Source organism: Peromyscus californicus, unplaced genomic scaffold (assembly GCF_007827085.1).
Source record: "Peromyscus californicus insignis strain IS unplaced genomic scaffold, ASM782708v3 Scaffold_14__1_contigs__length_90479793_seg_2, whole genome shotgun sequence".
NCBI classification, from domain to species: Eukaryota; Metazoa; Chordata; class Mammalia; order Rodentia; family Cricetidae; genus Peromyscus; species Peromyscus californicus.
The window spans coordinates 79,660,782-79,682,579 of record NW_026294436.1 but is presented as its reverse complement, the minus strand read 5'-3'; the positions used below and the strand labels follow the sequence as shown (position 1 = coordinate 79,682,579).

Genomic DNA, 21,798 nt, shown 5'->3' with positions numbered 1-21,798 from the left:
TAACAAAGCAAACCTGAAGCCAAACCCAAACCTCCAGGATTCTGTTCACTGCAGTGCAAGTATGGAAAGATGGGGAATGAGAGGGAAGAAGGTGAAAAGGAGTATCTTTTTCATAGATAGTAGCATTTATGAGGTATGTGCACCTCCCAGATAGGCACTCCCCTCTCAGTTATTACCTGATTCTTTTCTGACCTGGTGTGGCAATCTAGATGTCTAGATGACTGCTGGGTAAGCAGACAGAGCAGACACATGACTATCTTTTGAAACACAGGACCTACTCAATTGTCCAGTAAACATATCTTACATGAATGAATGGGAAACAACTTCACCTGGAGTCTTAGGTTTCTTCTCTGGAAAATTAAGTCATCTTGGTACCTATCCTGTGGGTAGGAAGATTTATGAGCAGTGCTTGGAACCACGTCTGGCACATGGCTGACACATAGAAGATGTCTGTTCCTTTGAGTGGGGCTTCTAATCTTAGTGCTGTAGGTATTGTGGCCCAGATCATTCTTTACTGTGGGTGCTGGTGTTGTATGCATCGTAGGAAGATGAACCCTGGCCTCTATCCACTGTAGGTCCATAGACTCTTTTGTCTAGGACATAACATACAACACTGCAGATCTTACAAATGTCTACAAAACCAGCCCCTGGTGAACCACTTGGTTGATATATGTGAACAAGTGCTATTGAAAGCACATGGCAGAGACTCATGGTTGGATCCTTTTTTTCCCCTCAAGTGAGTAAATGAACATGTCAAAGAACATACTAAGGAGTCAAGGGCACTCCAAGGCCCATTCCCAGCTTCCTCTGGGATTTCATCTACTTTTTCAGGTCCAGAATCTCACAATCTATATCTTTACAGCCCACAGCCACCAAAGATTTGACAGTGCTCTCCACTTACCACATGGCTGACTCACATCAGTCCAGCTGGTGCAACTTTTTGGCCTGATCTAGTTCCTTGGACCCAAACTTGGACAGCTCATTAGTCTCCCATCCTGCTTGTAAAACCTCTGATTTGGCTTTATAGCCAAATGCCTGACCCAGCCTCTATCTCTGGAAGGGACAGTCTTCAGCATTCAACTTGGTCCACAGCTCTTGTCTGGGACCTGGACCCTGGGCTCTATATCTGGCTTCTTGTAGGTTTGCCTTTTTCTCCTGAAACTGACATCAGTTTGGAGATGGGGAGTGTTTGCATGTGTGCCTAGATGTATGTGCAAATGCACATGCATGTGTTTATTGTGTAAGCATGTGCATACAAGTGTATGTGCACATGTATATACATGCATGTACACATGTATGTGTGTGTGTACATGGTTAGTAGTAAAGTGCTTTTGTTACCTGGGGTACACACTGTGTGATGATCAAACAGGTCCAACCTTTCATCATCTGTCATTTGAACTTTTTCTTTAAATTGTATTTACTTTATTTTTAACAAAACCACCCAGTCATGAACCTTGAAAGCTACAGCAATGACCTTCCTGATGAGATATGCCCATTGGTGCAATAGAGACATAAAAGTTATGGGAGTAACCAGCCCCTTTCTGATTGGATTTAAGGCCCACCTTATGAAACTTATACCTGATATTGCCAATGAAGCCAAGAAGCTGTGGCTATATAGGTCACAGGCCCTAGGGGAGAACCTACTACTAATTTTCTGCTAAATAGACAGAGCATTAAAACAACTCCTGATGACTTATTGTTATACCCACAAAGCAGTGCATCTCTCAACCCTCAACAGAGAAGCTTCTAGGAGTAGATGGCAATTAATATAGAGACTCCCCAACTGGTCAACCCTGGTGTATTGCCATAGTCCAGGACAGGCCCCTCACCCAAGATTACTTGGCCAACACAAACTGGACTCCATGGGTACGAGAGAGAGAGAGAGAGAGAGAGAGAGAGAGAGAGAGAGAGAGAGAGAGAGAGAGAGAACACTAAGTTGGGTTGGAGTAGATCTAGAAGGAACTGGGTAAGAAGGATAAACATGACCAAAATGTATTGTATGAAACCTGTCAGAATTAATAAAAACATTTTAAAAATTATATTCTTATCCTTGATATTTAAAACAGATGAGAACAAGATGCTTTCATTGAAGGATGGAATTGGGGTGAGAATGCATCTTAGTTAGCTTTGTATTACTGATAAAACACCATGGCCAAAAGAAACTTGGGGGAGGAAGGGGCTACAACCTGTGGTCTATCATCTAGGGAATTCAGGGCAAGAATCAAGACAGGAACCTGGAGGCAGGAATTGATACTGAGGCCATGGAGGAGTGCTTCTTACTGACTTGTTCCCCATGACCTGTTCATCTTGCTGTCTTAAAGAGCATAGAACCACAAACCAGGGGTGGTACCACCCAGAGTGATTTGGGCCTTCCCCCATCAATCATCTATCAAGAAAATGCACCACAGGCCAATCTGGTGAGGACATTTTCTCAATTAAGGTTCCCTCTATTCAGACGACTCTAGCTTGTGTCAGGTTGACATAAAACGAGGCAACACAGAGTGGTCACTTGGCCACTTCAAAGACACAGTATACAAAAAGTATACTACTAACAAAGTATTTTGAGATGTTGGTGTTACAGACAGCTTTGAATCTGATTAAATTAACAAGCCCTTTATCCTAAACATTTTATATATAAATCTTGGCAAATAATTTTTTTCTTTTGGTTGTATCATCGCCACATGAATTCTGGAATAAAAGTCAAAAGTAGTGGGTGTTCAGCTACTGTGCTGTGCTATGCTGTGCTGTGCTTAGGCCTTCCTGAAGGTTCTAGTTATTCAGTACGGTCAGTGATGAAACCCAGATAGTTCTGGCCTTGCCTCTTCCCCTTAAAAAGAGTGGAAGCTTAGACATGAAAGCACAATCATCATCTCTGTCAAATTTCTGCTTCAAGAGCTGTGGTGTTGATCTTAGATTTACACTGCCCAGGGGACCTAGATGTGAGAGAATTATCTGTGTTTCAGTTTCCATACTGGCCCCATGCTCATGAGCTGACACATCTAGGTGATGATCATAGTGAAGAGAGTTCTGGTACCTGCCAACATTGGTGATGTCACGGACTACTCTGAACCAGTTTCTTCCTCCATAAGGTCATAGCCCACATGGTTATTAAGACTACAAGCTGAGTTCAAAACAGATGACAAAGCCTTGAAAAATCTCTGTGTAACTTGAACCCCCTCAACAAGGGTAAGGGTACTGTCTTTATCTTAGCCCTGAGACTATGACTAGGGGACTCATGCCCAGTTTAGTGCCCCCAGGCCTGGGAGCCAGGGCAAGAAAGAAAAGTCATTTTTATTTAAAAGTGGCAAATCTTAAGATTAAAAAAGGATGGGGCTGGAGAGATGGTTCCACGGTGAACAGCACTGGCTGCTCTTCCAGAGGACCTGGGTTCAATTCTGAGCACCCACATGGCAGTTCACAACTTTCTGAACTCCAGTTCCCAACACCCCGACACAGACATACATGTAGGAAAAACACTCATGCACATAAAATAAAGTTTAAAAAAGATTTTAAAAGGACAGTGCGGCATGCCACAGCTTACAAAACATTTGTAAGTTTTGCTTTGACTTCTAGGACTCCTTTCTCTCAACCTAGGAAAAACTGAAACCTTTTGACATGGTCTGAGATTGTGTATGGAGGTTTGGACCCTTGTCGACTACAACATGCAAATCAATTTCCAAGTTGCAGTGATGGCAGACTGGAAGGACCTTCCTAGGACCTATAGATTGCTAATAAGCTTATCTGAGAGAAGGCCCAGTGAGAACAATTGCTAGCCAGAGTGGCCCAGGCAGCAGCCGACTGGGGGTTTTATGCAGTGCTCAGGCTGCTAATGCTGGGGGCCTGCAGGCAGGTTTATGAGATTAAAGCTCAGTGCCCAATAAATAATTTAGCAGCTTACTACAAAAACACACACAAAGTATAATAGCTTATCTTCAGCTGTCTGATGTGTACACACGTTTAAATGCACATCAGTTTCCTCCACATATTTCATTTGATGTAGAGTCTAAAACCAAATAAGGAAAAGAAAGAGAACACTATCCCCTCTACTCCCTCTGAAACCCTGTCACCAAGATTGGACATGGGAAAAAACCCTCATCCTATACACTAATTACCCAGGGTTCTGGTCTGATCTCCCTCACCCCCACACTTTCTCCTGCCCACTCATTTTTCATTTTCTATCTCTGTATTTTGAGAGAATCTAAAAGCTCTCATCATTCATTCAGAAGTTGGCTTTCTTTTTCCAGGGGTGTCTTTTACAGAACAAAGCTGGCTCTGGGTGCTATCTCTCACAGTGTCACAAGTGACTTACTTATGTGTGCAACTCAAGAGCTGAGATAAATAAATATCACTACCACAACACTAGAGTCCAAGGTGAAGTTTTAATGATCCAGGAGAGGTAGTGATGGATTGGAAAGGTTTGGTCTTGGCTGTGAGAAAGAAAAGAGTACTGAAAGGAGTAATGGAAGAAGATGGAAGGAGGAAGAAGCTGGTAGGGATGCTGCAAAGAGAGTGGGTGGAAAAGGGCAGAGAAATGAAAAAAGTTGCTCCAGCATGTAGAAGCATGGACAAGAGGTGAGAGGCATACATGTATAGAGAGCATGTCTGTACAGCCCCTTGAATGAGTAGATAATTCCAAAGGAAATTCTTCTTTCCTAACTGTAAACTGTACCAGTTCTGATTAGTTAGAGGATGGGAGGCTTCAGGTCACCAGTGTGAGGCAGAGTGGAAGGAGTTCCCTCCAGCCTTTGTGGAGACCTGGAGAGTTACATCATTCAACACTGTTACAGTGGCCCTGACTCTCTTGTGAAGGGCATGGACCCTAGGACCCCAGGTTTGTCTGGTCCACACATCACCAAACACCTCCCTCCCCACATTCTGCACCTCCTGGTACTTGGCTTTGGCCGCCAGTGGCTGTGGTTTATCTCCTGCTGTTTACGGCCTGGGACAGGCTGCCATGAATAGCTCCCCAAAGAGTGGGGGAAATGCAAGCATCTGCCATTCTGTGAAGCTCTTTCTAGAAATGAAAAGGACAGTCATAAAATGTTCCGGGTGAAGTAAGGGAGGTGGGTAACATGCATCATAAAAAGTGTAATGGACTAATGCCGAAACAGACTGGCTGCAACCCAGGGGTGTCTGCTGAGCTCAGACATAAATATCAGGGAGGCACCAAGGAGACAGCCTTTTTATTTCTATGATTTGATGGTTGTTGGAGGTTGGGCAAGTTTTTCCTCTCTTTCTCTGTCTGTAGTCATTCCTCTGGGGATACCACCAATCTGCCTAAGACTGAAGCTGCCCAGTTTACGACTTCTGCAGTAGCCACAATTAGATCACTGGAAAGATTGAAGGAAAGCGGGGAGGATTTTAGGGTACCTAATACAGTCATTTAGGATAAGTCAAACTTAGGGATTCTAGCTATACTATCCAAGACCTTGCAAGTGGCAAGATAAAAAAGCAAAGTGAGTAGAGCTATGTGGAACATAGGATGGAACACATGTGATAGGCACTGTGGACTTGTCCTGTACCAGGACAACTTGAAATATTAAAGGGACCAAAACCAACAGCTATCCTACAGTTATCTGACAGAAATCCCATCTCTGCTCAACATCATGTATAAGGGGAAAAACACTTGATTGGTAAATGATAAAAATGTAAGTATTAAGCCTGTGAAGATCTGACAATTTCTCTAAAAAGGTATCTCTCAAACAATTCTATGTTTCCCAGAGGTTAATTAACTTAGGCAAGGCCACATCCTCAGCAAATAGGATAAGAACTTGAACTCAAACCATGGTCTTCTCACAGTGACTGAAAAATACAAAGGGAAAAAAAATCAATAAATGATGGTTGGGAAGAAAAAATATTTTCAGTTTGAAGGTCAAAAGGGCATGGCTAATGCAGCCCTTATGCCACTGGGGCACATAAATACTGTAAGTGATACAGGGTCATCACACAGAAGCTATTGGGAAAAGTTGATAATTCTTGAGCATGAGTACTCAGGCAGAGGGTGAATGAGGCATGTAGTGTCTCTAGGGTAGAACTGTGCAGTTCTCAGTGAAAGCCCCATCTCTCCAGTGACTCAACATGCTGCAAATCTACCTGGAACAAGGCCTCAAGCACCCTCCTGAAACCCACCACTGTGCCCAATGGGCTTTTTGATATATGAGATTTGTAAGTTACTTGTGTCCATGGAGCTCCCTGGATGGGATTGTTGGAATCAGCTGTGAGTGGAGGAGTCTGTCCCAGTCATCCACTTGGAAGTGATCCCAGATGGGTCTATCAGTAAGGTATAGCTAATGATTTTCCAGCTAAGCACAGCTCTGACCACAGTACTGTCTCGTCTCTGGGTGATGTCAGGTTAGATTGAGATGAAGACCTTCCAGGGAGCTGAAGTTTGATCATGAGCAGCCCAGTTTATTTTGGAGTGTCATGACTCAAAGAGAAGACACCTGGCTGCTACCTGAGCACTGTGTGGCATCGCTCTCTCCCCAGGTTCACCTTTGCTCACTGGCATTTCAGTAAAGGCCTAATACAAATATAGAATGTATAATTTTCACATCACTCCTGACAAATCCCAGGTGTGTCCTATTAGTAGAATTCCAAGGATGCCATTTTCAACCATGAGAGAGACACAGGACATGATGGTACTTAGCTTAGGGCCCTATTAATAGCAATCCTAATTATAGGTCTGCAAATTTAATTCATAGCAATGATTAGTGTCAGAATCAAAGGCATCAGGCATCAATATTGATGGAATTGTGTAATCCCCATAAACAAAGATTGAACATTCAGGTCCATCCCCTCAGCAGTGGTCTGCTGTTAACTATTGCATTAATGTCTCTTCCAATTTGCTAAATCAAAATGACTCCATTTCTCAGTGTCCATTTCACCCACACTGAAACCTTTGCCCAGTCATCTCTGAATGGGTGTGAGTGGCACATAAAGGATCCTAAATAATGTCTTTGAAGAAGAATTGGGGCGGGGGCTCTGAAGGATGCATGGATAACAGGCCAGGCCCCTTGCCCTACCCAGCAGCCTTTGGCTTTGTCAGTAGCTCTCTTTTGTGTCCCCTTCAGAAAGCTCTGAGCAAATAGTGATGCTTGGAGAAAGGCGAGTCAGCCAGAGATTGTGTGTGTCACAAAAGGCTGTCACCCCACCCACTGTGAATCCAAGGAGGAGGCCTGAAGAGAGTGAAACAAGAGAGTGTGCTGAGCTGACAGCTGCCATGTTCCTGGTTTCCTGGGCACCTTTGCTTTACAGAATGCAAAATGTTTGTCTCCACCCCCTCCACTTCTTGCAACTCTATGAAAAGTCAAGGGGGAGTTGTGTAATAGTTGCCTCTGGACTTCAAACGTTCTATCCTACAGGAAAGCTTCTTAAGCAGAAAGATAAATAACTCAAAATAACTTTAGGAAGTCCCTGAAACTTACCAGATTCACTAGCAAAGTTGCCTGGAAGAGGTTTAGACTAGAGTTACTTGGAAAGGTCACTCTTTAACCTGTTGAGCTGCTTGCAAGCTAATGCAATGTGTTCCAGGTTTCCCAACTTTTGTGGACTGTCACCCATGCTAGGATGGGTCTTGGTAATGTAGTTCTTTGAATCATTTCTGTTCTTGTAAGTAAATCCTCATCTATACTCCTGTAACTAATCCCTAAAAACTCATTGGTTCACCAAGTTGGACTTTGATGGTACCTATATTTTGGTCTGTTATGGGATCCCTTTCTAGGATGAGAAATGCATGTAGTGTCTCTCTGAGAAAAGGGAAAAGTCTTGTCATACAAGACTGCAGCTGGAAAAATAGATTCTTAGACAAGGTCAATAAAGTGTAAAATCCAGTGGTTACAAGCACACATCTGGATTTATGGAGATCTGAATACAAATCCAAGTTCTCTGCTTTGTAGCAAAGAAACTCTGTCATTAACTTTGTTGGACCTCACTCAGTCTGTTCATATGTAAAATGGACATACTAATTTTTACCTGATAAAAGTTGCTGAAGCATAACTGAAAGGACACTCAGTTCAGGGCTTAGTATACAGGAAGTGCCTAGTTTATAGTAGACAGAGTTGCTGGCTTATCATGTATGAATGGAGAGTCCCATTGCTGTAACTTGTCAGGATCTCTCAGCTCTAGGGCAAACATTTGATGGTTGAGAAGCCTTCCTGATAGACAGACTTTGGTAAGAATTTCAGACACGTGGAATGAAGGGTCAGAACAGCAGCTCACTTTAGGACAGGCTACAAGGTCAGGCCTGGCAAAGGCTAGGTGGATCCTGCTCTGAGAATAATCTGGTTCTGCTAAGAAAAATGTTTGCTTTCTAGTGAGAAGCAGCAGTCAATCTAATGTTAAATGCAAAGGAAGACTCTTTCACTGAGAGAAGGGCCCAAACCCAGACTCCAGAATTTCTTTGTTACTAAGAACTTGTGTGAGTTTGAGTAGACTACCCTAACTTTCAAGACCTGGTTAGCTTCTACAGAAAATGGAACGATACATACATCACTGTACAGGATCTCTAGATTGGACCTTGTTTTAGAATCCCCTCTAGCTGCAAAATCCATTTACAGTTACAAGAATGCTCCTGATGTTACTTGATAATGTCAGCCTTCTTTTTGAGGGCCCTGGCCCCTCCACAGCTCCCAACTCTGTAGCCTCTACCCTTGTCTTTGTTGCCTACTCATAAACCCCAGAACACTCAAGCAGAGAACAATCTGATTTGTTACAAAACCCATTGAAGCTATGTCTCCTTCCAGGGACAGTAACAATACTCAGCTGGTAGCACTAGCTTTGGAATGGAATCCAGAAAAGTAGGAGAGTAGTGATTGGTTAGGATACGTTGGCATCAGTTCCTCAACTTCTTTTCCACCTTGAAGCCTAAAGGACTCTGAAGACTGAGACAGGATTGGGATAGACTAGGAGGCTCAGAACTCCAGGTTCATTCTCTCTGCCTTGCATCTCACTGGACAGAAGGTATGCTAACAGGGAGGAAAGAAAGAGAAACCTAGCTATTCCAGGAGCCAGGGCCTTTTCATTTGATCATTTTGGTTTTTGCAAATTACTTAAATATGTGTGGGGCTCATCTATACCCTGAAATGTTTGTAATTCTGTCTCCGATTTCCACATCTTCCCTGGATTAGCCATATGACCAGAAGAAGTATACAGAATATTACCACATGCAACAGAGCACAGAACAACCCCAGTTCTTCTTGAGCATCTAAGAACGATGATAGAAACAGAGAACTCAGACCTCTGAAAGAAAAACAGTGACAGTATAGGGGTGACTAAAGCAACGCTAGCAGTGAGGACGCCAGTGGCAACAGCTGCCATTCACTAAGCTCCCTTAAGCTTCACACAAGGCTCCGTGTCAGACATTCTACATCCCTCACTTCAGACACCCACAGCAATCTGGCAAGACAGACAATGGTGGTCCAGTTGAAGAAACTGCTTCCTGTGGGGCAGAGCTCTGTAGCGCTACAATATTGTGGTTGGCTTGGGTGCATGCATCAAGAGAGAACAGTGCTGGTTTGGTTAATCCTGCAAAGCCGCAGGCATAGAACCTCACTTCCTGCAGCTCCGCCCTAGGGAGGGCCAGCACATATTGTTTGCTCTCACTGGTGACTAATGTAGCTGGATGCCAAAGTCCAGTGGGATTAGATTAGATGGGCTCAGCTGGGCCAGTCTTCCAAATATTTTTTTCCCATGACTCAGGACTAGGGGTCGGGGGCAGGAGTGTCTTCCTCTATCTGACCTTGCAAACATGTCACTAAAAGGAAGCCTGATCTGATAGTGTCACTACCTCCAGGGAAGCAGGGAAGAAGTAGGATTTGAGGGAAGTCTCAAAGATGTCCACAATCACAGAAGACTCTTCTGTAACAGTCACTATTAAGTAATCTTCATATACTATCTTTTTAATCCTTATGACAAATATCCAAAGTATTTGTTGCTACCTTATTCTACAAAACAAAAGAAAAAGGTCACACTTTGTGACTGTGCCAAGTTCTGCCCTCCCTGCTTCATGTGAATCATTTCCTTGACTTTATTTTTCCATCGGCACTTACCATCCACACAAGCTAGGAATCATGCTCACCTCTGGCTTCTGTCTGTCTTCCCACAGTAAGATGGAATCTCCATTAGGAAGAGGACTTTCGACACTAGCTTCTGACACATCTATTGCTATGATGGGGCACCATGACCAAGGCAACATATAAAAGAATTTATTGGGGCTTACAGTTCCAGAGGGTTAGAGTTCATGACCATCATGGCAGAGAACACAGAAACAGGCAGGCAGACATGGTGCTGGAGCAGTAAGCTGAGAGCTTACATCTTAAACACAAGCACAAGGTGGAAAGAGGAGAGAGAGAGAGAGAGAAAGAGAGAGAGAGAGAGAGAGAGAGAGAGAGAGAGAGAGAGAGAGAGAGTGAGTCAAGAGACAGGGCCTGGCACGGACTTTTGAAATTTCAAAGCCCATCCCCTGTGAAACCCTCCTCCAACAAGGCCAGTTCTACTAATTCTTCCCAAATTATTTCACAAACTAGGAACCAAGCGTTCAAACATACGAATGAGCCTATGGGCAGGGTCAGGGGGTATTCTCATTCAAACCACAACATTTGATAAATACTATTCCAGTTACATAATTTCATGGAGCAGGGATAAGAATCACCTTTGATAAGGCTTTGCCCTGGAGGAGATGGGAATGGGGGGGGGGGTTGGGGGGAAGGTGAGGGGGACGGGAGGGGGGAGAACAAGGGAATCCGTGGCTGATATGTAGAACTGAATTGTATTGCAAAATAGATTAAAAAAAAAAAAAGAATCACCTTTGCTTTACAGGACAGGTCACTGCAGAGATCACATTGCTGTCAGGTTGTATTCAGAACTAGATAGATCACAGGAAACTTACAGAATTTTCATTATGTATATTAGTCCTACCCCAAAGGGAAGGGACTAGAACAGTTGGTCTTTGGAAGTCCTTTCTGAAAGAGACACTTGTCCATGTCCCTGTTCATAGGTAGGCAAGACCTAATTTCCTAAAGGACATGTATGTATGTGGTGGGCACTTACCTGAGGGTGTGACTTCTACACATTAGCACCTTGGCCTGTAGCAAATTCTATAGAACCTATTTGGATCACCTGAATGCTATGAGGTTGAATCATTATCTCCAATCTCTTGCTCCAAGGCACAGTTCCCTGGTTTTTAACATTCTTGTAATAAGTCCCAAGTTGCAAGGACTCACTCTTGGACTAGGAACAGCCAGCAGAACACTCTGCCTTATGCCTCAAACAGGAATCACTAGGATTGAACTGTACAAGCTGCACAAAAGATGCAAAAAATAAATAAGCCCTTAGCTTCCCATTTTCAGAAGGGTTCTGGGAGACTGGAAGCCCTTTCCCTGGGCCTGCTGGGACTCTGGATAGAGCTAAAACCCTCTGCCTACATCTGTCATGGCTGAGCAGGATATACATATGGGGGAGGGTATCTGTAAGTATAACTTATTCCTAGTGCCAACCAAATGCCTCTTTTCCCAGCTTTGGGAAGACCAGTCCTCTGGACCCAAGGGGTCCATAAAACAACAAAACAAACAGTGAATTTGGTGGCAGGAGTCTGGGCAAGGAGCCAGTTTCATTACAGTGATGTGGCAGTGAGCTCCGGAGCCAGGACCCCACCCCTGTGATGCAGGCTCTGGGGAGGTCAGAGAGTATCCACCGGCCCACCACCACTCCAGATCTCACTCAGCATTGCTGGGATGCCTGGGGACGCCAGAGGACCAGGTCAGATGTCTCTAGTCTCAGGATAACCACCAGGGCTTCTGGAACTGCCTCCCCAGCTCCTATTCCTGGTTGTTTACAGGATCAAGGATTCATGCAGAGAGAGAAGTGAATCATTTCCACTTTGAGGAACCAGTGGCTATTGTTCTTGTTCCATGGGCTTGGCAAGGAAGAAAGTCATGTTTCCCAGCTTTTCATGCAACTAGGCCTTCAGCTGCCACCGTGACCCCACACCAGAAGGGGAGCCAAGTAATAGGCTAGGAACTTGGGTGTTAGGGAGGAAGTCTGTGTGAATGTCAGTATGGCCATGTGGGAAGAAGGGCATATAAATCTGGACATATTACTTTTATCAAACCTCTGTGCACCAACTCTGGGCCCTGGGAAGGAATTCTGATCAGTTCTTTAAGGCCTAAGATGTTAATGCAAGAAGTACACATTTTTTTCTGGCTTTGCTTAAGGGATCAGTTGTGAGATTACAAGAAGATAGGGTAGGGATGTCAGGGCTTCTGGTAGATGGAGACCTGCTCACCCATTACGAATACTGTCCTCTGCAATAGCCCTATTCATAAGAGTCATTCCTGGCATCCAATTCTATTCCAATTATTAAATGGGATTTGGCAGAGTACAATCCAGTACATTTGAGGTTAGCTTACAGAGTCCCTAATGTGAGGTATTTTATCTGGCAGTGGGGTCAGATGCCTGGGGTATGTGACAGGCATTGCCCTCAATGGTTGAAGTAACTGGGTAGAGCATGTGTCACAACTATTAGGCAATAGGCAAGTTTTCTAAGAGGCCAGGGGCAGAGAAACAGCAGATTTTACTCCTGGTTACATCCTCAGTTCCAAAGACTGGAGGTTGAAGCCGAGTGCCACCTTAGCTTCTGCAAGGGCACGTGGCAGTGTGTGGAACAGTAGGGTGGGTAGTGGGCAGAGTTCTAGCAACTGTGAATGGTGGGAAGGAACCAGAGCAGCAACATCCTGAAACTTGAGCCACCCCACCCCTGGCGCCCCCACCACACACACACACTCCTGTCTTCCCTGATTTAGCATGGCCCCTGGTTCTGTGTCCCATTAACTTTGCTTGCACTGCATACTCTGCTCTTCCCTGGAATCAGAAAAACATCTGAAATGAGTTTCCAGTTCCTGCCACCACTCTTCCTTTACCTGCTTGGGCATTGTTTCTTTTCTCTGGATTCCTACAGTATGCTCTAATCAAATCAGGAGGATGTCATCACAGGGGACAGTGTTCAGGCTCCAAGGCACCATACATTCCATCCCCTGTGTCTTGCCCCAGGCACCTTGGCCCTGCCCTGCCCATACCCAACACCTCTTCCTGACTCTGGAAAACTTCCAGCCATGTTTAGGGCAGGCTCAACCCAGCTTGAACTGCAAAGTCCATATCTAGGGTGTCCTGACCTTCTTGTCTTTGTTCCCATTCTCTGCTGTGGCCTGTCTTTCATTGTCACATTGTCTTAGTTACTGTTCTATTGCTGTGAGGAGACACCATGATCTAGGCAACTTATAAAAGAAAGCATTTAATTGGTGGCTCGCTTACAGTTTTGGAGGGTTAGTCCATGATTGTGTCAGAAAGCATGGCAGCAGGACAGGCAGGCAGGATGAGGGAACAGTAGCTGAGAGCTTACATCTTATCCACAAGATGAAGGCAGAGAGAGACAGGCTGGGCCTGGCATGGGCTTTCTGAAACCTCAAAGCCACCCCCCAGTGATATACTTCCAACAACAATGTCACACCTCCTAATCCTTCCTAAACAGTATATAAACTAGGGACCAAGCATTCAAGTGTATAAGCCTATAGAGGCCATTCTCATTCAAACCACCATATACATGTTCCATTAAAGGAGTCAGAGTAACCCATAGCAGTGACATCATGGGAGAGATTCTGTAGGTGGACGCAGGGCTAAAACTAGGGTTAGATTAGAGTTAGTCCTTCTACAGTACCCCTTACTGGATGCATCTAATGACCAGGTACTCATTCCCTAAAGTAAGACAGTTTGGTTGTAACAAATCGTTCCCTATGTTATGGGAAAAGCTGGTTTTGCAGCAGCAACTCCTACATATAACAGCTTCTGCGGCCACAATGACTAAGCCTAATTCATCTTCTACAGGTTGATGGCTAAGCATGCCAACAAGTGAGAATCAAGTCTGGGCTTAGTCATGAACTGGACAAATTTCTTTACCTTACTTTGCCTTTAAGTCCCATCTGCAAAGTGAAGTTGATAACAGCACTCACCTCAGAGTGGCTGCATCAGAGTTCAATGAATTAGTAGCTGCAAAGGAGTTGACATAGCACCTAGAATATAACAGGTGCTCAGTACATTGCATTATCTAGAGAACTGTCTTTATCTACTTGATTTGCTCCTTTTCCTTGGGTTTTCATCCTTGTAGAACTCTATTTAACACAGCATGATTCCCACATCCTTGCTGCCCTTGTTTATCTCATATTTGGTTTCTTACACTCTGCTATGATATTATCTCCCTCATAAAGAAGAGTCAATGCTGCTCATGATCTGGAAGTTGTTCTTCTGCTTCTGTGGTGATGACTAATTGATTTTGCTGAAGCATGTACTACCACACAATTGGCTGGGCTCTAATCCTGAGTCCTTTTCTTACATTTCTCTTTGGGTTCAGAGCCATACTAGGCTCTAATTCACCTTTCAAAAGCATAACCTGGTACTCTTCCTCCTTTATGAGACCTTGCAGACTGATCCCACATTTATTGCTCGAGCTGTTGTATGTACCCTGTGGTGAAGCTTTGCCTGTCTTTCCATATCCTGTAAAGCACAGCTCTTAGTCCTACATGTACTTCATCTTGGCTTTGAGGTCTCAGTCCTATTCTCCCTGTTCTTTCCACCTGCTGGTGCCTCAGAAGACAAAGGCCTGGTCTTTGGGTTCCCTATGTGTATGAGCACCTAAGATCACATTGTGGTTATGCCACTTTTGGTGAGTTCACTTCCCCACTCAGGGACATCCTGTTCCTACCAGCTTCTGTAGATGAGGGCTGGACCGTCTGAGAGACGCCTGGCCAGGCAGGGAAGAAGTGAGTAGCTCTGACGCACCCAGATTCCCTCCCCTTGCCTGACTCTTAGCTATTTTTTTCTTTATTTTCCTTCCTGTGTTGAAAGAGCTATGGGGCCTGGACCATGCTAGAATTTCCTGGGGACATTCCATAAATTCTTCATGGGCTTTCTCTCTGGAGAGGGTGGGGGTGAGTGGCTTGGTAAGTGGGAGGCCAGTAGGAGCCAGGTATGAATATCAAGTATCCCAAAGTAGTGTGGGTGGAAGGGAAAGGTGAGCTGCTCAGAGGGAAAAAATGGTAGTATCATGAGTTCATAGCCAAAGGAATAGCACCTCACAGTAAGAAGACAGACATCTTGCAGGTTGGGACATGAAGTGGGTAGCTATGTCTATAGCCTTGCCCTTGAACTTGCTACCTCCACAGTGACTGGTCTGCTAGGGCTCCAGAGAACTTGGGCTACGTGTGTGTGTGTGTGTGTGTGTGTGTGTGTGTGTGTGTGTGTGTGTGTGTGTGTATGTGCATATGTGTGAGACATGGAAAGATGTATACTGAGTAAGATGCATGAATACTAAGGGGTCAGCAGATGCAGATACTCCTTTGAAGACTGGCTGGGCCATTCTTCTAATCTAATAATACTGATTTCTTAATTTAGGTCTAAGGCCAGAGTAAGTAGAGATACTAGGCCTTGATTAAACTCTGTAGCAAGTTTGGGCCTGAAAATCACTCTCAGCCTCCATCCCCCAGCTCCACCGCTGCTTCTCAAAGTGAAGAGTGCCAAGTTTGGGGGTCAGGACAAGAGACAACTAGCCTTATATCTCTTTATCTGGATCAATCACTCTATTTCTCTAAGCTTCAGTTTCCCTGTGCAACAATGAGGGTAGTGGGCTAGATGATTTCAAGGCTTTTCAGAAGACAGTCCTATTTTACAAGGATGGTTCTACTTTGTTAGGCTTATCCTATGAATAAAACTTCGGTGATGGGCTTAAAGAGAATTAGTATGAATAGACCATCCTTTAACAGAGCTTCCAAGATAGTAAAGGAGACAGAGTCTGGACCAGCAACTGGAGATGAAAGAAAGATGGATAAAGTGCCAGACATCAGCCCAGATGCTGCTTTTGCTATACCTTAGATAACCTTTGTACAATTTTAGAGAAAGGTACTTCCTTTGGCAGGCAGATTAGTAATAGAAGCTTCATAGGCAGATGTCTAAGAATGGCATATAGCCTGCTGAGGATTGTGTAGGTGGTATTCCAACTCTCCCCCTTGCCCAAGTCCCATGTGTCAGGCAAATGTGCACAACTAGATGAGGTGAGCCTTGCTGAGCAAGGAGGTAGACAGCTCAGGCATGCAAGCCGAGATATGACCAGCAGAATATACCACTTCCCAACCTCAGGGAATAACACCTCTCTCAGGGAACAATTCTCTTGTAGGGAATGACTCCTGCTCTCCCCAGCTTCAGGCAAGCAAATGATAGGACCACAGTCACCCCCTCTTCCACATGCTGAAGCCAAGACAGGCCCATAGCTGTGGGGCAGAGTGATGGTGCAAGACAGAAACAAGCAGGAACATTTCCCAAGAGCTAAGAAATGGTCAAAGGGATTTGGAATTACAAAGACCAGAGAAGTCTGGAAAGTTATCTATCTTCTCATAACTCTTGCCACCTCCTCTACAACAACTTAAAACAAGAATATGGAAGTTCTTCCTCAGATTCACCTCCAGATCTCTTTCTTCTACATTCCCCAACAATAACCTCCCAGGGCTCTAAATGGATTAGGAGGAAGGAACCTGGTAATGTCAACATCAAAGGATAAGGTGCAGCCAAGTCTTGTCTGTGCCTTGATCCACAGGTGCTAGGACTAGTGAGGGGTGGCAGGAGAGTAATCTTGGGAAAAGGAGATTAGCTGGGACAGGAAATAATGTAGCTGTTATAATCCCACATAATGAACCAGACTGTGCTCCCTATCCACACCCTAAACACTCAACAAGCAGGTACAAGCTATTGGCTTCAGTCTCCCTCATAAGAGGGCCCCCTTGTTGCCAGTCCCAGACAGCCTGTTCTCTCCAGCTTGTAGGGGTACCCAATGAGGAAGATATCCCCTCTCTCCTGGCTGCTGAGATTTGGGTAAGAAAGTGGGGAGGGCAGTCTACAACTGCTGGAAAGATGGGTAGCTGGTCTTATAACTAGGCACCAATCATGTACCTTGAGGCCAGCATCCACCACTACAGCTCTTAGGACCCAAAATCTGTCCTAACCAACTTCTTTCAGTTTACAGCCAACAGCTGGTCCCAGGTAGAGGTCACAATGCATATCATTCACAACGTGGATAACAAAAACAACAATAGCAACAACAAATAAGTTCTACTTGATTTGGAAATTAAGAGTGGTTTTTATCTTTAGGCAAAGTACCTTCCCAACACCTTGATATTTGACAACATTGAAATACACTTGTATTTCCTAGGTACTTACTGACTGATGGCTGGAGGAAACAACTTAAGCTAAACCACAAAACCGATCCCTATCTTCTTCCCCATCCCATTCCCTTCCCCTAAGAAAACAAGAATTTGCCTATAGTTAAATCTTTACTGACCACTACCTTCTAGAAGAAGAGTCCCTTAACTGAGAACTCAATCCGTCAGACCACTGATTCTTACCTTCTTCAGCTTGCCACTCTTAGTCCCCACAAAAACCACACTGTAGCCATTGTAAACATAGGAGGCCACAGAGGTCAGGCGGTCCCTGCTGGTGGTGTACAAGGTCAGTCCCTCTACCGGAGTGGAGCCTCCCAGAGGCTGGTTGATGTCCAGGCCACAGAAGTTATCATCAATGGGGACTGGCTGGAAGGACAGGAGAGAACTAGAGTGAATCACAGTGAAAGAATGGCAGGGTCACTTCAAACTACCCACCCATTGCTGTCAGCCTGAGGATACCAGGTCTCAGAAAGGATCAGGCCTGGGATCAAAGGTCTAATATGTTAGAGACAAAGCTCATTGCCACCTGGCCCACAATGACATGTTGGCTCCCATGGGACCAGACTGTGAGTGACTAGCCGTCTCCACTCTCCCAGAGTCACATGCCTACCTTTTACCTTTCTGCCAGGAAAGCCAGGCTCAAGTTGTAAAGCTGACTGAACTCACCTTCTGGTTCTTTTCATGTCCCCTTACACCATGTCTGTGAAGATCTGTCTATTTTAAACAGGGTTCCCTCAAAGGATATTCAGCCTAGAGGCAACATTGTAAGATTCCACAGGCATAGAGGTTTCCTGTTTGTTCTTTGAGCAAGGCAGTGTTTCTTGGGCTGTAGAGTTTTTTCCTTGAGGCATGAGGAATTTTAAGCCACTAAACTATCACTACTACCTGCCATCCTGGGGACTCATTGAAAATGTCATGATAATATTGGATACTGTCTTTTGCTTTGGGATTTATTTATTTATTAATCTTTAGAGTTCTGGGGTGTGGGTGAATCTGGGGCCTCCTGCATGCTAGGCAAGTGCTCTACCACTAAGCTACTTCCTCAGTCCTCTTTTTACTTTTTATTTTGAGACAAGGTTTCACTAAATTGCTCAGGCAGGGCTTGAACTTGTAACCCTCTTGACTTAGCCTCCCTAGTAACAGATTACAGGCCTGTACCACCAGCCTGTGATGGAAAATTTAATCTACATTAGATTCTTCATTTGGAATGATATACTTCCTCCCCCACACCTCTGGAAAGAATTATAGAGGATTAAGTGAAGCAATGTATGTAAAAAGACTTTTATCAGTGTGTGCCGCTATCTCTTGCACGTTATAGGTGTTCAAAGAGATTTCTTCTTATTTCAGCCTTTTGAAGGGATTAGTGGTGGGCCAGGAGGAACTGTGTCACTTTGAAAGAAAGCTACCTTCAATAAGTGAGAAAATTTGCTGTACAGAGAATGCGAAGATTCATTCTCACCCTGTGTTCTGGCTAAGTCCACTGGGGTCACAGAATCCTCTTCTGGAATTGTCAAAGGGAGAATTGGATGGACAGTGTTGTGTTTGATTAAGAATGCCCCCATAGGCTCATATATTTAAATGTTTGATTCCTAGTTGGTGGGCTGTTCAGGAAGAATTAGGAAGTGTGGCATTGTTGGAGGAGGTATGTCACTGAGGGGTGGGCTTTCAAGCTTCAAAAGACCATAGCATGCCCAGCTAGATGTCTCTCTGGGTAGAGCAGGGGAAGAAGGGAGGGAAATGCATGACTCTTGAGGATAGGGGTTGCATAGGGCCTGGCATGAGGCTGTATCTTGATGGATGCTCCAAAACACCCCAGCTAACTGCCCAGCATGGAATCTTGCAGTAAAGGCTGCAGAGTCTGGACCAAAAAAAAAAAAAAAAACCTTGAGTGCTGGGGGAGCTGTTCCCACCTGGTTGGGAAAAGGCTTCTTAGAAAAACAAAAGACATAGCAGTGAGCATCACAGAAGCCTCCCTCAGCCTTACTTTTTCACCCTCATCAGGGAGGAGCAAACTGATGCTTCATTTCCTTAGAATAATTGGTTAATAAGTAAGAGCACATTATTTTTTTCTCTAGCTTGTATTCCCTCCTCAGTCCTGAGGTGAACTAGGACATGTCTCTGTGACCTTCGTACTTGTGGACAGCTGCCATTCCTGCTACTGGCGGGAATAATGGTGCTAAAAAAATACATGAGTATCCCATAAGAAAGAACACCAAGTTTTTAGAGTAAGAATGGCAGAGTCCACCAGAGTTCAAGGCAGAGCTTGGGAGTAAAGGAGCCATTGTATGCTAGTGCTAGCTCATGAGAGATGTCTATGTATACCTCTACATCCAGTGATGTCACTCCTGCTTAAAGCCAGCCTGCATGACAGTGTTTACACCACAGGAACTGCCAAATACTATAGACCAGGGCTCTCCCTCTTCCTCTGTTGTATGGAGGCAGTCGCTTACTATTTTCCAGCGTGTTACTGGACAGTGCCAGCAGGTATTTACTAGCTACTGCTCTCTACCCTTGCTGCTTCTCTTTCTCATCCTTGTTCTGTAAGTAGTAGCTGCTCAATAAGAGTTAGGTAACTTAGATTTTAGCCCTGTCCTTACTGTATCAGCCCTTATTGTTATGTGCCCTCTCTGGGTCTCAGTTTTTCCTTCTATAAAATAAAAGAGTAAAGTCAGGTCATTGTCAAAATTCTTTATAGTTTGTTTTCATGCTTTCAGTTTTTTCCACCACTTTGTCCAGGGGTGATAGAGCTGCAGAGTTGTGACCTAAGCTAGTTTCTGAGGTACAGTAACAGAAGTGAAAAGCCCTTGCTGGCACCTGTGGGTTTTTCTAGATTCTTCCTGATGCTAGAGTCTTTAGAACTGCAAAGGAAATGATCTGTTCTGAAACTAAGCCCCGGGGTTCAATGGCAATTTCTTCCTCAATGTCTTGTCAAGTATTCCCAATGCCTGATGTCCCTTTCCATTTGCGTGGACAGCAAGTGACTGAAGTATGACTTTTCTCAGAGGCAGTTGCCCACAGATCCTGCATCCGGAGTCTGTGGGATGCCCTGAATTCAGACTCTGCTTTCTGGTTCACAGCTATATGGATTTAAGCAGTTTATTTTACATTCTCTAAGCCTTTGTCTTTCTATCTGTAAAAGGGTATGATAATTAGTGCTTTAACTGTGAAGATTAGGTGAGATAATAAACTGCTCAAAACAGCCCTTCATGTGTAACTGATATTCTTGAATAATGGGTCCCTTCCTCATGCTTTTTTGGGGCAGCAATGTTAAAATATTTGACCTGAGAGTTACATGTTAGTCCACAGACTATGGTAAAGTCAAGCTCAGGGCCATGACTTCTCTTTGATCTTTAAATTTCTTAAAGGCCACTAAAACATCTCTGGTCCCTAACGCTGAGATCCTTTGGACTATAAGAACCAGAGGAAACCACCATTTTGCATATCCAGCTGTTTTGGTGCTTGAAATGGCATTTCTCCAGGGGATGACAGGAAGAGTTTTTTCCTATAAGGCAGTGGTTCTCAACCTATGGGTTAAGACCCCCTGTGGTTGCACATCTGATATTTATATTACGATTCATAACAGTAGCAAAATTACAGTTATGAAGTAGCAACAAAAATAATTTTATGGTTGAGGGTCACCACAACATGAAGAACTGTAATAAAGGGTCACAGCATTAGGAAGTTTGAGAACCACTGGCTCTACGGCACTTGTCTTTCTAGCAATCACCAGTGTTTCTGATGTCCCATGGTCACTAGTCAGGACTTGTCTCTCTGCAGCACCACTAGAGCACAGCACAGTGTCCTCTTCCTTTTAATTTTGGCTAGAAGGCAAGTAGGAATCAGCAGTTTCCTCCTGACAAGACCATGGGAACCAAGGTGGATGCTGCAAGGGGTTAACCCTTACAGTTCCTCTCCACTTCTCTTTTGAAGAGGATCTTTGTTCATAAAACTTTAGTGCTATGAAGCAAACTGGAGATAACCTAAATCCAGATTTCTCATTTTATGAAAGTAAGATAACTGGCAAATAACTAGTCCTTCATTACTATGATTAGCAGTGATAATCCTAAATGCTCATTTACTGAGTGATTATTGTATGCCAAGCATTTTATTTTCATAAGTTATTGATCCTCATATGACATGATCCTCATAATAAAAGATATTATTATTTCTATTTTAAATATGAAAAACTTGTAGCTCAGATAACACAGAACTTGCTCAAGGATACACAGGATATTGGTGGAAGAACTGATTTTTAATCTAATTGATTAGATTTAAATCTTGAATTCTTAACAAGTATGCTGTGGTACCCTATCACATATGCTTGAATCAAGCTGTGATTCCTTGGTGTTCATATTATGCTTAGGCATGCCCCAAGTTCTCTGCACTTGATACCTCTCTCTGGAATGCATTTTTTTCTCTCAGCCACTGTTCCAAATACTACTCTCTCAATGGTAGATATTCTCTATTATTGCTCTCTGCCCTGTTTTATTTTTTCTATAGAGAATTTACCATTTGGCAGGCAGTATCATTTTATTTGTCTGAG

The 21,798-nt window shown here is 44.0% G+C and overlaps 1 protein-coding gene across 2 annotated transcripts in view; it reads right to left on the bottom strand.

Annotated features, from left to right (window-relative positions):
• The window catches only part of Plxna2 (plexin A2), a 199,005-nt gene that overhangs the window by 150,081 nt on the left and 27,126 nt on the right, over positions 1-21,798 (bottom strand). For both annotated transcript variants that reach the window (XM_052738096.1, XM_052738097.1), the window contains exon 3: positions 17,439-17,621. In XM_052738096.1, the coding sequence (XP_052594056.1) occupies positions 17,439-17,621 (183 nt within the window). The remainder of the gene's footprint in view (positions 1-17,438; positions 17,622-21,798) is intronic.